Consider the following 16802-nt stretch of genomic DNA (forward strand, 5'->3'; position numbering starts at 1 on the left):
CGGATAGAAAACAATCATGGAGAAACAGCCAGGCAGTGAGTTAGACCCCTTTTATTTTTCCCCCTCCTCTCTGGAAGATCTCCTTGGTCTTTACACAAGATGAACCTAGGCTTGCTCTTATTACAATACCAAGTACTGTAAGGAAACGAACTCAATTTACTTATGCTTTAAAGCATTTAATGCAAAGTAGGTACCTGCCTCATTAGTGTGGCATTCAGATGTTTCTGAACTGGCACACTCAAATGAAAGGAGAATTTCTATGGAAATTACTAGCTGTAGACTATCAGGTTTGTGGTACAAAGTAAAGCTTCCCAAATCATTAACTCGTTGTCAGAGCATTTTCCTTCAGACGGAAGTGCACTGCCTTTACTCTTCCACTGAAGACATTAAGGATTAAAACAAAGAGCAAAACAAGTGAACCAAAATTAATTGAGCTGTAAACAAGCGTCAGTTTTCTTATCTTCCAAAACTTGGTTAACAGTAAGGTGTTGCTGCCCTGAGAAACAAAAGTAGCAGTTTCAAGAATACTAGTCATGCAATTGATAATAGAGTACAGTAAAAATGAAAACTCTGTTTCTAACAGCAGCCACATACAGCTAGCTGTAGCAGTGACTTACTGCCATTTATTTCAAGAGGAAATATCTGTCTGCAGTAGACTTCCAGTATTGCTTTATTTTCTTATAAAAACAAATCACATGAGACTTCTCTTTTCCCCTAGACTTTTATCATTCACCTGTTGAAATTGCAGGAGACATAAAGCATAAACAAAGAAGATTGATCTCCTTTCAACTTGTGTTAACAAGGATATAAAAATAACATCCCAAATACTGGAGGAAAAGCATGTGGTCATAAAATATCCACTTAAAAGGCAAAGAGGTGTTGATTCAACACCTGAAGAGGATACATATATTTTTTTAGATATAAAACCAGGAAGGCAGTTATGCAATTTTAGTATAAACAGGCATCTCTGAGGTAGAGAGAGTACTGTCATGTCTTCTTCATATTCAGTATTTTGCTGATATTGGAATCAACTGTGTCTCATATACTGTTGAAAAATTCAAAGTTCACTTGAAACCTTTCCACATTGAAATAGGAATCTCATGAATTTTCAGTGAAGACCACTAATCTATTAACAACTCATTTTGCAAGACAGTACTAAATAGAGTACAAGAAAGACTAAATAGTGGAAATAAAGTTTAAACTGAGCATTATCTAGCTTTTCAACATGTCTTAAATCCCTGTCAACAGGAAGGAACAAGATATTGACTAATCCTGGGGAACAAACCCTCTCCAGATGAAAAAATTGTAAATACTGTGTTTTATTGTAAATACTGTGTTTTCTAAGTGATTTTCTCTTTGTGTCTTGGTTTGAAGGAAAAGATCATAAAACTGAGGAAGCCACAGCAGACACAGAGTTAACAACATTAAAATAGACTGTCCTGCCTTCTGCTTAGTACTCACATCAGTTCCTAGTTATTACATGTTTTCCCCCAACCCCTGCACTCCCAGAGGTGAGTGTGGTTCAGAATGCCCATAGCAGCCCACATTGTGCTGGTAGAACACCATCACGGCAGATGAAAATTGCAGCTCTGTCTAGAGACAACGTTACATACTAGTCTTATTTCTTGGGATAAGCTCAGCATGATATAGACAGTGAAGTCACTTATACCACCTGTATAGCAACTAAACTGGAACCTGTTAGATACAAAACCCTAGCAAGTATATTAAGGATGTGCCCTGTGAATTCACTAAATTGTGCCCACAGGCTGAGGAATAGATGATACTTAACTATTGGGTTAACATAGGGGAAAAAAAATTACTATATACAAAGTAAAGAGCCTGTCAAGCTTGTTTTGCCTTTCCTTTTATTCCCTTACTGAAGAACAAGATGCACATTTCAGTATCATTCATCTAGCACAGCAGTAAGTTGTAAGTAAGCAGTAGTAAGACTCCTTTGTAGCCATCTCCATTGGAAAACAGCCTTAAGGCACTTCACATGTTGTTCATCAGGAAGCCTACACATCTTTTATTGTCCTTCCTAGCAAAAAAAAATCTATCATCTACCGATAAAATTAACAGGAAACTGACAAGATTTACAAATGTGAGCTTTAAGTTATAGCACAAACTGGTTTAATGAGACCACTATAGAGGTATTACAACAGAGCTACAAATCATTTACACATTTTCTTCACAAGGTACAAACAGATTCATGAAATAGTTTCTTGCTCAAGGTGGCTTTCACAGAAATCCCCTATAGTAGAATTCCATTTAATAAAGTTAAAAAGCAAACAGCATTTTATACCCATTGTTGTAGCTTCAGCCCTAAGCAATAATGATTCATGCCAAGCAATAGCTTTCCTTACAACAGGAAAATACAGTACTGAATCTGAACAGTTTTCATAGCTCTGTTCAGATGCAGAGGAAAAAAGACATTTTTCCTTCCACTAAAAAAAAGGAGGACATCATCATCTGACAGGAACTCTTTCTAGTAAGGAAGAATCCTCAACACTTAGGTAGAGTTTAGTAATAATTGTTTAATAATAGTTGTCATCAAGTCTCCACTAAAAGCCTATTTTCCTCTAGAGTGGCTGTTTACAGAATTACTGGTGCTACCTGTGACTGATTTCTCTCTACCTCAAGGGAGGCAACTTGACATTGCAGAGCCACAGCCCTCCAGTGAGATCCAAAGCCTACAGATTTTCCGTCAGTTGCCCCTACAGAATCAAATGTGTTCATGCCCACCTTGCTTCAGAAAGGCTTACTGATATCAAAGTTCCCTGCAACACTTTATTCATCTTAAATCTTTAAAAACAAACCACCCCAGGTGACTGATTTGATGCCTGCTGCTACCATCTTCCCTCTACTATGGAACAGATGTTTACAATTGCCATATGACTAGAAGAGTCAGAAGTGCCTGGTGGTAAGACTAAGTCAGATGCAAGTCATACAAAAAAATACAACTTCAAAGCTCTAGAGAAACACAAAGAGGAACACAATGACATTTACTAAGAGATTACATTTATGTTTGTTTAGCTGACCCTTTGTCTCAGTAGGCACTGAGAATGTATTTTCCTGGTAGATATTTTTAAGATGTCCTTCCTTGTAAGTCTGGGCAGACTGCTTGCTTAGGCCACTTAACACTTAAGTGCAGCTTCATAGAACTAAACAGTTCTTGTTTAGTCCATCAGAAATCTGCGTGTTCATCAAAAGAGAAATGCCTCTTATGTTACAACTGCAGTACGCTTGGTATATCAGTAATGTGATCTGAGAGCAATACCAACCTTTGCTGGCTGTGTTTTCCTTTCTAATAAGCACTGCTCCAGATGACACTTGTCCCTGTGGATGTGCTTCTGCACTGCGGTCTAGTGAGACAATTCAGCTTTTAATATTCTGTACAGCATGCACCAGGAGGAGTCTGCCAATTGACAGAACTCCCAACGGCATATAGTGTGCTGCTGAGCAAGATCCAGGAACAACTTGAGAAATACCAGTTTTCTTACCAAGTCGATGTTTCCCAGGATTGCATCTCCTCTGACAAATCACATCTGAAGGCAGTGGTGTAGTGCTGCAGATCACAACACTGCAGTGGAAATATAACTATAGGAAAAAAACAAATTTGTAGCGTGTACAGGGGGGTCTAGTAGAAATTGGATACATGGACAGACTCCAAATGAGATTATAAGTGAATGCTACTGCATGGCTAGGCTAGTCTTTATGTACTACTCCTAGTGTTATGCTTTGAAGAAGGCAGATAATAGCCCCTATCAGTACCTGGCCAACTGAGCTCTTCCGCAGCATTTGTTGCATGTACTGCTCTACACATTGGGACCGCCAACAGCACATGACAAGCAAGAGATTTCTTACCTGCATTTGTAATGGAGTTGTGCCTTGTACAAAGGTGAACATTGTCACTTCAAATCTCTTCAAGTGCTGAGGAAATTTTACTCTATGGCTGTAATTAACTTTGTGAAAGACTGTTCTGTAAGATTCTTCACTATTTTCACACCTTTTGGAGAAAAAGAATAAAAGAAAGCAAATATAATCCAAGCCTTCATTTCAGCAAGGTCCTTCCACGAGCTATGGATGTGAAGTGCTAAAGAACTTGTTTTCCTCAGGGCATAGTGGTACAGACAGAGCCTCTCCCCTTCCTGGTCCCTGCCTTTAGCCACAGTAAGAATTGCTTCTCAGACTTTCATTACTGATGGCTAGAAGCACTTGGTGCTCTTGACACCAAAAGCCATAGCAAGTGTGCAGGCACCTTCATGTACTTCATGTACCTCTTCCCCTTTCCTTCTAGCTAAGGTTAGGAGCCTTGTGCTGAATAGTCATCAGCCACAAGAGGCATGCTCTCCTTACCCATTTATGAGGATTGGCCATTGTGGAAGACTGTCCTGGCTTTGGGAGTTGGTAGCCCAACAGTCTTCTAAGTTTAGTTCCAGTCTTGGGTCTGCAGGCTGGAGCAGTTCAACTTCGAAGTACAGTGCTTCCCTCAGGTATTTTACCACAGGATACTCCAGTTCCTGATAGGGCTCAGAATAGGATTTCTCTAGAAGAGGGTATCGATGTTAGAGTTTCCTTTTTACAGGGTAAACATTCACCAATTTCAAGTCACTCTGCTTTTCTGCCATCATTTACTCTGATGTAGTAGTATAAAAACTGGGAGAGCATATAAACGTCAGCAAACGGGGCTATGATGGCAGAAAAATAAGGTTTAGTGAAGAAAAAGATCTGAGGATCCAGAAGAGAAAGAGACACTTCCATAAAACTCACTGTAATGAGATGTTTGTCCTAAACTGCTTTTAGAAAGGCAATGAAAAATAAGAGCAGAGCCATTCCAGTCAGGGTGATGGTTTTGTTCAGGCTTCAGTTGCCTCCTCTGCCAGGACTGTTACCATTTTGCAGCAGTATAGATGCAGCTTCCTTCTTTGACATAGCACTGACCTCAATAGCCATAAACTAATTCTTCTACTTAGCCACACTTTAAGGGCTTATATAGGAGAGAAATTAAAATCGCTACCACTACACAAGATACCATACAATACTACAAGATACAAAACTACCCAAGCAGAAAGCCCACATCTTGGTTGCACACAGTATGATTCACTGTAGATACCTGGCCACTTGTTACATTCTGGAGGGGGAAAAAAATGAAAAAAAAAACTAAACTATGAAACCTTCAAGAAATCTTTCACTTTGCCCTTGGAATTATTCAAAAGCAGCCTGGACATAGTCTTGGGCAACTGGCTCTGAGCCACCCCATTGGAGCAGAGAGTTGGACAAGATTACAATCAGCAGTTCTTCCAAATCTACCCTTTCTGAAAAGCCTAATCATAAAAGTTACCTTTAAAAAGCTTCAGCGAGAGATCAAGAGAGCCAAAACCTGGCTTAATACTGGATGGCAGGTTCTTCTTAGTTTCATACTGGACATCAGCTGAGCGCTTGATTGTGTAAACACATACAAACTTTAATCTGAGGAAAAACATTTTGGATTAGATTTTTATAAATTAAAACCATCCTTGACAATCTCTTTCTAGGGAGCAGTACTTACTGGTATACTGGTATATCATTTCCACGTCTAAAATAGAGTACATCATTTTCATATGTTATAGATGTGCTGTTGAACTGAAACATACATGTTGTTACAACAGGACAGTGACTTTAGAACTGACTTTTTTGCTCCCCAAACACAATATCCACATCCCTTCACATGTCTGGCAAACTGAGAGTACACTGAGCAGGGTGCACTTAGAAATGGCCAGAAACTGACGACCAACAATCCTGTACTCACTAAACTAAAGCTAGTGACAGCTAACAGCAAAGTCATGATAAAGAGGACCTTATCAACCAAAAGCTTGAATGACCTAAGAGCCCAGAATCGAGTGCATTGGGCCGGAGATCAGAGTTCAGTTAATCCTGTAAGCAGAATTTGTACCTAGTATTCACAGAATTAAGTTGTATTTGTTGCAACAGGAATTTGAACTTGATTAGATCTTTTGTTGTTTTGTCTCTATTTTCTACTTCAAATCATAGAATGGCCTGGGTTGAAAAGGACCATAATGATCATCTAGTTTCAACCCCCATGCTGTGGGCAGAGTTACCAACCACTAGACCAGGCTGCCCAGAGCCACATCCAGCCTGGCCTTGAATGCCACCAGGGATTCCTTAGGCAACCTGTTCCAGTGCATCACCACCCTCTGTGTGAAAAAATCCCTCCTTATATCTAACCTAAACCTCCCCTCTCTCAGCTTAAAACCATTCCCCCTTGTCCTATCACTATCCACCCACGTAAACAGTCATACTCCTCCTGTTTACATGCTTTCTTCAAGTATTGGAAGGCCAAAGTGAGGTCTCCCTGGAGCCTTCTCTTCTCCAAGAGAAACAAGCCCAGTTCCTTCAAACTTTCTTCATAGGAAAGAAAGAGGTGCTCTCTTCATAGGAGAGGTGCTCTAGCCCTCTGATCACCTTGGTGGCCCTCCTCTGGACCCACTCCAAGAGCTCTGCATCTTTCTTATGCTGGAGGCCCCAGGCCTGGATGCAGTACTCCAGATGGGGCCTCACAAGAGCTGAGTAGAGGGGGACAATCACCTCTCTCTCCCTGCTGGCCACTCCTCTTTTGCAGCCCAGAAGAGCAACTATGTTCTGGGCTGTATTAAGCGCACACTGCTGCGCACTGTACTTCTGTAGAACATGGGCTGCAGGAAGAGGAAACCCACTCTAATTCTTAGTCTAGGTATTCATTAGTGACTAATGATCAGCTTCTACAAGGAATATGAGCATATATTGACAACATAGGTTCACATTCAAGTCTGTTACAATCAGCAATGTCAAAGTTCTGTTTCAGAAAGCACCTCTGGCTCTGAAAATCGTTTTCACTAAAAGAATCTACCTGAGTTTTGTATTCTCAGAAAAGGAGTGTATTCAGCTTATCAGCTGCAACCTTCCTGCAGCTTCTGAACCTCTGCTGTTTCTAGTGCTAAACCTATCCCAATAGGAAGTAAACTTAATATCACTAAGCCCTTACCTTTCTACTTGTTCCACATGTATTCACATTGAATTTAAAGGTTGCAGTCTTCTTTGTCACTAGACTGGGTTTGCATTGTCTGTCTCTTAAGACGAGCAGGCTTGTGTCCAGATCTGCAAGTCTCACTAATTTTAGCGCAGTAATTACCACAGTGCCATTGGGAAGACACTCTGAAAGAGAAAAATACGTTTTTCAGTACAAATAAGGCTGCAGAGTAAAGGAGCTGGAGAACTACATTGAAGTTATGTATGGATCTGCTAGCAAGGCTTTTGGCAGCTCATCAGAGCAAACATTTTAGTACTAAAGTCTTGCTCAATTTTAATTTTCTTCACTCTAGCATCTGCACGTGGACTACATGGAATAATGGCAATTTCACTCTTCTTAAAAAGTTTCACCCTCTCACAAAATTTTTCTTGCCAAGGTATTTCAGCACATTCAATCCAGATGACTATGTTTATCAATGATGAGTTTATAAGCTGACCCCCCTCAAGGCCCATCTTAATCATCATAACAAAAAATGAACAACAAAAAAGGCCCCAAACAAGCCCAAACCCTTCCAACAAAGATTTTTGTTTTTGGAAGTGAGAGAGCAGGAAGACTTTGTCTCCTTCTTCACCAAACCTGGACCCAGCAGGATAGTCTCTCCAAACTGTAACTTGACTTGTCCTGTAGCATATTACTTGGCATGAAAATTGACAGGCAGATAAGGTATCACAGAAGCATAAACACTAGAAACCTTTTAAATTGTATAGACTTGTGATTATTTATGCAACTCGAAGAACAGCATCAGGAGCCGAGACCCAGTATGTTAGAGGTAATATTCTTACGTATTAGCTCCGAAGGTGGAAATCTGCAGGAAATCGAGAAGTCCTTCCTATTAGCCAAGGTGATGCCATCCTTCAAGGTTAAGTGGAGTGAAGCCATTACTCCAGAAATATGAATATCCTAGGGATGATATTCACAGATTAAACGAAAGAATGAAGATCCACCACTTCTCTAGAAATACTCAGAAAGACAGCAAGTTACCACAAACCAAAGGTAATGGTCCTTAACCAAAACCACATCCACAGGAGATATTTTTCTTTTAATCCAGAGGCAGACACAAAGAGCTTTTTCAGTAGTTTTACAGCACAACACAAATATCATCACCTGTACAATTTCCATTAAAATGTTGTTCAGCCTTTAAGTGCTTATAAAGTCCTTTTCTTGACTGTAATGCATTCTTTAAGAGTAGAAAATGCCCTCCATTAATTATTTGAAGCCTATCCCGAATGTAGGGTTTATTTTTACCTACAAGGACATAGTGTATCATATGATGTATCTCATAGATAGAACATGCATTACAATTGATACAGACTAGCATCCTTACCTTATAGTCCACAAGGGAGGAAAGGAAAGGGACAGAGACAGCCCAGTGAGTGCCATTGTCACTTAGGCTATAGTAGTATTTCTGGGCAGCCTCTGGCATCAGGTGCTGATCTGAGATGAAGGGCAGCCAGTTTTGGTCCACATTCCCACGAGCGATAATGAGATGAAAGTCATTCTCATCACAAAATCCCCTTGCACTGGGTAGAACTGCAATACAGTTAAGGGTCAACCAATGCGCTTGCTTCTATCAGAGTTTAAAAGTGCTATTTAGCACTGATAGTATCACTGGTTGAACATAGCCCAGTTAACAGCTGAGTTCAGTCAGGCTGGTTGCAGCCAGATAAAGACAATTATGCTCAGGTTCCACTAGCTTACCAGCATCTTTAACAGCAGACACTGTTATGATGGGGACAGCAAAGGTATCACTTGTTGGAAGGATGATGAACTTCAGTGTGACATTGAGTGTGTATTGTCTTGTGTCACCGCTTATGTACTAGGAAAATCACATTTAGAAAGAACAGTGAGTGATACGATTTCTACACCATAGTATGCTGCAGTACATACTCTTAGTACACACCTCTTTCTTAATGCCTGGTGCATCAAACGGCACTTGTACTACATAGACTTTGCTTCCATTAGCATATTGAATCTCATATGTTAAATATCCATGCTGAATAGCTTCAGGTACAGTTACAGTTGTCCCCTCAACAGTCAAGTTCACAAGCTCCACATCCATAAGAAACATTCCCACTGTAACATTCATTAGCCTTGCACTCAGATTTGAGTCTGAAAAGGCATAAGACAATATTAATCTCTTATCAGTACCAAAACCTTCAGCAAACGGTGTTAAGATACTTACTGTTAGTTACAGCAAGTTCTGCTTGTTCAAATGGTGTTTCTATTTCCTTGATGATGGTATACTTGGTTAGACCCCATTTGTTATCCTCCCACTGGTGTTCCAAGAACAGGCTGATGGAGTATTTTGCCCCATGCCGTCCACTGCTCACAGAAGTCTGGAATTTCATAATCAACACCCTTCAGTATAATGACTCTACATTACAGAGAAAGCTGTACCATAGCACTGCAGAATCTGCTAGAGCTATAGCTCCAAGTACTTGTCCTTCTCTGCTCTGTGAGGCCACCTTTATGCTGGGAAGTGTGGAAAAAAAACCCAAACAAATCATCATCTGTGAGGAGCTTAACTCTTATGTTCTACAGGCACTAGTTCTCTGAAGTTTGGATTCTCAGAATACTTGAGAGACAACCTTTTAAAGTCACCCCCACACACACCTGTTACTTCCAAAGCTACAGTGGACTGTTTTTATCAGTGAAATGGCTCCTCCTTCAATTTCTCTAAAATTTGGTTGTTTTAGCATTTGCCCAGGACTCAGTTCACTTCAAGGGATTTCTAGACTTAGAGCTGTAGTCTCAAAGCATCCCAATACCACATGATCTTGTGGACAAGAGAATGTGAACACCTGATTTAAGTGTTTTTTGTAAAATGTGAGAAGATCTACATGGTTTATAGCTTAGGATTGTGACAGTAGGACTGCAAAGCCAAAGCTCTGCATTAACATGAGGAAGGAGACAAATCAATAGTTCTTTATAGGATTGTGTCCATCTTTGCTTGTTAGTAAAATCACATCTTCACAATGTGATACTTACAAGACCTATTTGTACCTTTGATGCCCCCTGTTTTCCTCCTTTCCTTTTTAGGAATTATTCCTTTAGGAATTTTAGGAATCTTGTTTTCGAAAACAAGATGCACCAACAAAAACCGCTTACAACAGGAAAAACTACTTTGGCTGGCATCCAACATAACTTACCTTGTAAGAGCCACCTTCTGCACCTATTGGTATCTTCATTGTAATTGTATTTAAGTCATTAGATAACACATACTTCCTGGAGGCCATTTCTTTGGCAGAGAGTTTGCGTAGATTCACACCAACTTCAACAAGCACATCCTTAAAGCCAGTTGCACCAGCACAGAGTGCTTGAAAGTATTTTGGAACAGTCCAGATGATTGTTTTGTTAGTGTAATTCACACCATCTTAGGGACAAGATAAGAAAGCTGTCAGCTCATTACTGTAGCTGACAGACAGTATATTTAAGCAGTGGGGTAAGGTATGATGTTTCTCACCTACTGGACATGCCACAGCAGTATCCACCATCAAGATCATCCACTGCTGTTTGTAAAACGTACTTGATGTCACTGCAGAAAAGGTAATTCCCTGAGCCTGCAGGAAGAGATCTCATTAGACCTGTACAGTCTGACAACTTCCTGGGCTGGAGTGAGTGTACCAACCTTGACCAGCTGAATTTGTGCAGCATTATATGGCACTCGCAGCAGAATTCTGGTTTCGGTGGTGTTGAGTCCATAGCCAGCACTCCAAGCATCACTCACAAGCAGAGCTCTTTTTTCCTCTGGCTGATGAAACACTATCTGCCATATTGAGGCTTCCCCTGCTTTGGCCTACCCAGAGAAATTCATTAACAGTTTGAACAAGCTCTTTCAAGTGAGTTATTTAGTACCTCGGATGATTTATTGTATTCAGCTGCCCAGCAGTTTTGTTGCCTTGTTCTAAATACTGCCAATGTGACAGCCCTCAAGCTTTGTCCTCCTCAGCCTATTACTCAGAGAAAGCTTTCTGTATTAAGACCAACAGATACAGAACTGAAAAAAAAGACAAAACAAAAGACAGACCTCCCTTTCAGTTTGGAGATAGATGACAGGGCAGGAGATTAGCTGCATGGCTACACTGAAATTATAGGGTCCAAGAAGAAAAAAAAAAAAGCCTATCTGCAGCTCATTCCTGGGCCATGAAGTCTCAGAGATCTTGTTGCACACCCTCTTGACAGGGAAAAGTTGTTTTTTTTAGGTTGAGAAACTGCCTCCATTTCTTCCTCGGAGATTAGGCCTGCAGCTGTCTATATTTCTAACACAGAATACTTCTATCCTAGAAACAAGTTGGTAGAGGAGTTCTGCTCTTCCTATTGAAGTGCTCTTTTGGAAAGGACAATTTATACTGTGTGGACATTGAAGGATGGTGATGTCAAAAGTAGCAGTAGCTTATACTAGCAAGAAAAAACTAATTTTTACCTTGGGAAAAGAAAGAATCCAATCTTCAGGTTCACTCAAAATGAAATCCTCCTCAGTCTGTGGAACATCCCTCCTGACAGAAACCTGAATGGAAAAAGGCACTATAAGTGGTTTGTTGGTGGCACTTCTCTTCTTGTCCCTCGATTTCAGCTTAACTATTATCCAGTTTTATCTAGTTTTAGCATTTTCACTTCCATTTAAAGCTAGTAAATTATTCTTGACTCCTTTTGTCCTCTCCAAAGAGTTCTTCCCTCCAGAGCTCTTCCCAGCAAGTGTAGTAGGTATGCTTTCTGAAGGAAGTTTCCATTTCAGTTATTTCAAAGTTTTTTGAAGTGATATTCACCAAGTTCAACCCATTAGCTTAACCTCTTGAATACTATTTCACAACTTTAATGGCTATTAACACTGTTCAGTAGTCTATGTAAACATAACATAAATGCATCACTAAGCTCAAGGTGCATGCTATGGTTTTACCAGTTAACCTTTCATAGCCAGACATTTTAAATCTGTTTCTAGTACACATTCCTATAATCTATTCTGCTTCCAAATGTGGCATCTTTCAGTATTTACTTCCCTCACCTTGAGGTATTTTAACATAAGGCTCTTCCAATCCTTACCTCCATGTAGTTGGTTTCACATACTAACTCTCTTGGACTCCACAAGACATAAGGGCAACTTGCACTTTTCAGATGAGTTGTAGCATTTTTCATATCAGGAGCATGGGACACTTTGATTTGTACAGTTACTGTGAATACACCTTTCTGCACGGACACGGGAAACACGTTAGTCTGATTTTCCCAAGCAGGAAAAAAATTAGCTCTTCTTGTGACCTAACTCAGGAAATCCACCCATCAGCCTTGCTGCAGAAAATAAGAATATTTCCACATGCTGAAATATTGTTTCCTACTTGGTTAACTACATAGCCTGTATACATATAGGTGTATATCTACATAGCCACACAAACATCTGGGGAGGAGCTTCAGCCTTTCACATAGCTCCAGAGCTTGACAGGACAAAACACATCCTAAGATGTACCTGATCTTGTGTTTTACAGCATAGCAGCAGTGAGCAAGGAACACAAACAGAACTAACTTTTGAGATCAAACATTAATACATCTCAGACACAAAACACTAGAGCAGAGCAGAACAACAGCCAGATGGAATTCATCCAGGAAAAGGCAGTTGCCCTTCAAGGGCATATGATACGCTTCTTCCTATGCTCATCTATGCTATTATGTAGTACATTTGAACATCAATACCAGGGATTTTTATCAGACCTCTGGACACATTTGAGGGGAATTAAATAATCTTCTGCTAGTCAATGTTCAAGACATTATAACCCCTCAGTTAACATCTACTAATAATTTGGTCATCTTCCACCTGAAGGTTATACACAGCAGCACTGCATCTTAGTTTGACTTACCTCCACATGAGAATGACAACTTAGTGCAGAAGCACGAAACACAATGCTATTCCTGCTGCTGTAAGTTATTGTGTAGCCACACTGTGATGCCAGGGCCTCATCCAGCTCCCAGGCCGTGCCAAATTGATCTATGAGCAATTAGTAAAGATCAGCATTAATTAGTTTAACTCCTTCTCTGCAGGCTCTCAGCAACCTACCCTTGCTCCTAGAGTTCATCTGTCTCAGGCCATCTATGGCCTGACTACATACCATGTGGTCAGAGTTATGAGAGAACTGCAGATGAAGTTCCATAAGAAAGTCTATAGAAAGGGAAGTAGGGTAAGATTACAAGCAGACTGGGACAGGAAACACTAGTAGCCGAAGGGCTGAAGAAGATAAATGACCAATATGGCAGGATGTGAAATCCTAAAGGAAGAGAAAGCCTGGGTAAATACAGAACAGACAGATCAATGTTAGAGCTGTCACGGTTGATTAATGATGACAGTTTGCAGTATCAGTGCACTGTTCCAGGGCTGGCACAGCTCCATGTTTCTCTCTAACACCTGCTTGGCCAATGGAGACTCTTCAGGAATCTTAACCAGGACAACAAGCATACTGAAGCTTAGATCAAATCTCCCAGACTACAAAACTATCATTTTTTTCCAAGCAAAATGAATTACTTTATTTTCTGTACATACCTCAAACGCAGACTCCACGTATGAATGAGCGGAGATGCTTAAGCACAGAAACATACAGTAAGAAGAATTTGACATAAGTTTAACGTTCTTAAAAATGGATGTAGCGTAGTGGACTACACCTAGTCAGACAACTAACAAGCACTGAGAGCTAGTTCATCAGGTGAAAGATTAAGCAAACTTAACCTGGGAATGATAAACATCAAGGCTATCTCACTCTGACCTTCTAGGACACTTTGTGGCATTTTTCACTTGAACGCACCACTTGTTGATTACAAAGTCTGTAGTGTGAAACACAAAAATCATCTGGGCCTTAAGAACATATACCCATCTACTAGATCCCTTAGCTGTAAGCAGGAAAGCGGGTAACCCTCAGTACAAAGCCAGTAACATTGTACCAGCTTCAGCTACTGCATTTTGAGAATAGGATATGTGGTTACTAGATAATACTTTTACCAGAAAGGAAAACTATTAGCATCAACATAGCAACAGCTACCGTATCATCCTACACTGTCTTTGGACTGAAAGTGAAATGCACTGACATGATTAGACTTGATATTACTAAGTTATAACTTGCAAGGCTATAAGATAGGTTATACAGAAATAAAGATTGCTTTAAGAAAACCCTACTTCCACAACTCTATCAGCTTAATATGATCCAGCAAATTCTAGTGTAGGAGGAACACTAACGATTTGAAAGACTTCACCATTTACAATTCTCCTCTTTAATTTCTTCTGTATCGACTTACCAACAGCAGAAAAAGATAAATATTTATCCTTAAAGTGTTCCATGCTCAGGGTTAAATGCAAAAAGTTCTTCAAGCACTCTGAACTCATGAGTCCTGTATTGAAGGCATTGAAAGACAGAAGTACAGAATTAAAGATAACAATTAGAGGTTCTCTACTTCCCACACTGCTTTGTAAATAAGAGTCTCAGAAGTTACATTTCAGTATCTTCTAACAAGGGATGTTAGAGTTAAAAAAAAAAAACAACACAAAAACAAGAACAAACAAACAAACCCAATGAGCAAATCACTAAGCAGTATTTCCAACACAGCCATGAATATGTATTCCAGCAGCAATTGTGTCTGGTCAGCTGGCACCGCTACTTTGAGCAGCCAGTGATGGAAACAGGATTCTGCAATAAGCTCAAGAGAGAGCAAAGTTTGCTGCCCAAAACTGAACTTCTTAATTTGAATAGAATAAAACAAGGAAGACAAGAAACTCTCCCTCTGATCTATTGAAAGGAAAAAGAGAAGTGATAATAGTAGGAATAAGAAAACACACCCAAACTAATAAAATATTCCTTCTGAAACATGCATACATATATCACTTACAAAAAAAAGTGATGGAAATTTTTAGGTAAATGTTGTTCACAGCAGCGTTACCTGATGCCACTTGGGTCCATGTTTCAGAGATGAGTATTCCTATCAATAATAACCTATATGAGAAAGCAAGGATTAGCAGAATCTCTAAGTTTCTGTGCTCAGAAACTTGAGTCTGGGTATTAGAATTACAAGCCTAGATACTGCAGAATGAGATTTCCTTGATTACCACTGGAAAGTTGGGTGCAATTAAAAAAAAAAAAAAATATCACAACACTGATGCCTTGAGGAAAACAGTTAATATTTAACTACCATGAAATTCTCACCTCAGCACCAGACCTAACTCCATTGTGTATTTGCTTTGCCCCTGCCTTGGCACTTTTCCTTCTAACAGTACAAGGAAGTACAAACATCTATCATCAGCTTTCCAAAAAACTCAAAGACTCTTGCCTTCATAGTCGTAAGTGGAAAGGCTGCCCTCTTTATAATGATGAAAACTGTTTTCAGCTGTTTGTCCTCCTAATTACAAACCTACAACTCATGTCACCTGCTCTTTTGTTTTATTGATTAAGTCAATTTCTATCCAGGTTCCGTTTGTTCCATGGCTGCAGGTCTCTGTGTGGTAGTAGAGAAGGCAGTGGGATAAGAAATGTTGTTCTGGTGAAATATAGCAATTTGTTGTTCCTGAGTTGCCTCTTTTTCACTTTGTCTTCTCTCTAGAGAAGCTTCTATGGCTTTTCCTGGAGAGCTGGAGATATCTATGGACAGATGTGTAAAGTGTAGCTTTAAGGCAGTTGATAAAATAAAGAAGGAAGGAACACTTGACTTTCGAAGTAATTGGTTGCAACTAATATTAAAGGTGGCATATACCAGAATTTGATGGACATCTCAAACCAAAACATAGAATGGTTTGGGTTTGGACCTAACGAACATCTAATTCCAACTGCTCTGCAGTGGGCAAGGATACCTCCTGATGGATTTTGTTATTTGAAGCCTGACCCAACCTGGCCTTGAACACCTCCAGGGATGGGGCATCCACAGCCTCACCACCCTCTGAGTAAAGAAATTTTGTCTGAACTATCTGACTGGGTGACCTGTAGCACATATGAAGCAGAAATAATCCCTATTCATTGTGGTCAGACAGTTTTGGGGAAATTTTCTCCAAAACTGTGGAGGAGTGGATCTGAGCAAGCAAATTAGAAATGAGGACCGTGCATTTGCTGCTTGTTGAAGGCAGGGAAGCTAAACCTATGGCCTTGGGTCCGGATGGCTTCCCATCCTCACCACTGTGAGTGCATTCCGGTCACTGTGGGTGATGCATGGATTGGTGGCACCTCTGGAACTGATGAGCTGAGATGCTGATGGCCAGAATGTAGCCAGCTTGTGTGTGACTATAGCAATATTCATAGCATAAACAATAATAAATCCATTACTGCTTGATTACTGCATGTAATTGAGAGCTGTAATTCAGCATTCCTTGTCCTCAAGGACAGCCATTTAATCCAGTGGTCAGTCATTGTGCAAATAGATTAACTGTTAAAGTCAGAGTTCCCCTCTGGCAATTCTCATTTCTCCCCTTTTGTGGGCAAAACATTGCTTTGATTTCCCTATTTCTTTGAGTGTTATTTCCTTATTTTCTTTCTGTACTTTCTAATAACTTTACTGGGAATAAAGAATATTGACTTTGTAACAGCGCATGCCGTTCTTTGAGAGGCGTGATCTGCAAAAGTCCCTCTCTCTATTAGATATTTTATATTGGGGATCCTTCTGTCTTAGGTTTATACTGGGACACTCTGGTTTTGCTCCTTCCTCCACACTCGCGAAGGCAGAGGGAGGGCAGAGCTGAAGGATTTGTAATTAACAACAGTGTCCTGGAGAGGGAGCCTGAGAC

General features: G+C 40.1%; 1 protein-coding gene across 2 annotated transcripts; it reads right to left on the bottom strand.

Moving 5' to 3' along the window:
* Nucleotides 1847-15385, bottom strand: LOC110397016 (zona pellucida sperm-binding protein 2-like). 2 transcript variants are annotated; one of them, XM_021392940.1, is made up of 22 exons: nt 15238-15385; nt 14975-15027; nt 14336-14428; nt 12913-13040; nt 12107-12250; nt 11490-11573; nt 10695-10862; nt 10530-10626; nt 10216-10439; nt 9249-9402; nt 8967-9175; nt 8765-8882; nt 8391-8596; nt 7849-7966; nt 7022-7191; nt 5549-5622; nt 5342-5469; nt 4357-4546; nt 3865-4006; nt 3501-3597; nt 3282-3362; nt 1847-2038 (listed from the first exon to the last, which is right to left on the bottom strand). In XM_021392940.1, exons 1-22 carry the CDS (start codon nt 15258-15260, stop codon nt 2016-2018), a joined length of 2724 nt encoding a protein of 907 aa, XP_021248615.1. In that variant the 5' UTR covers nt 15261-15385; the 3' UTR covers nt 1847-2015. The 2 variants fall into 2 exon arrangements, with proteins under 2 accessions (XP_021248615.1, XP_021248616.1); XM_021392941.1 differs by having other exon boundaries at nt 1847-3192; nt 15238-15384.

The sequence above is a fragment of the Numida meleagris genome, chromosome 3 (genome assembly GCF_002078875.1).
Source record: "Numida meleagris isolate 19003 breed g44 Domestic line chromosome 3, NumMel1.0, whole genome shotgun sequence".
NCBI classification, from domain to species: Eukaryota; Metazoa; Chordata; class Aves; order Galliformes; family Numididae; genus Numida; species Numida meleagris.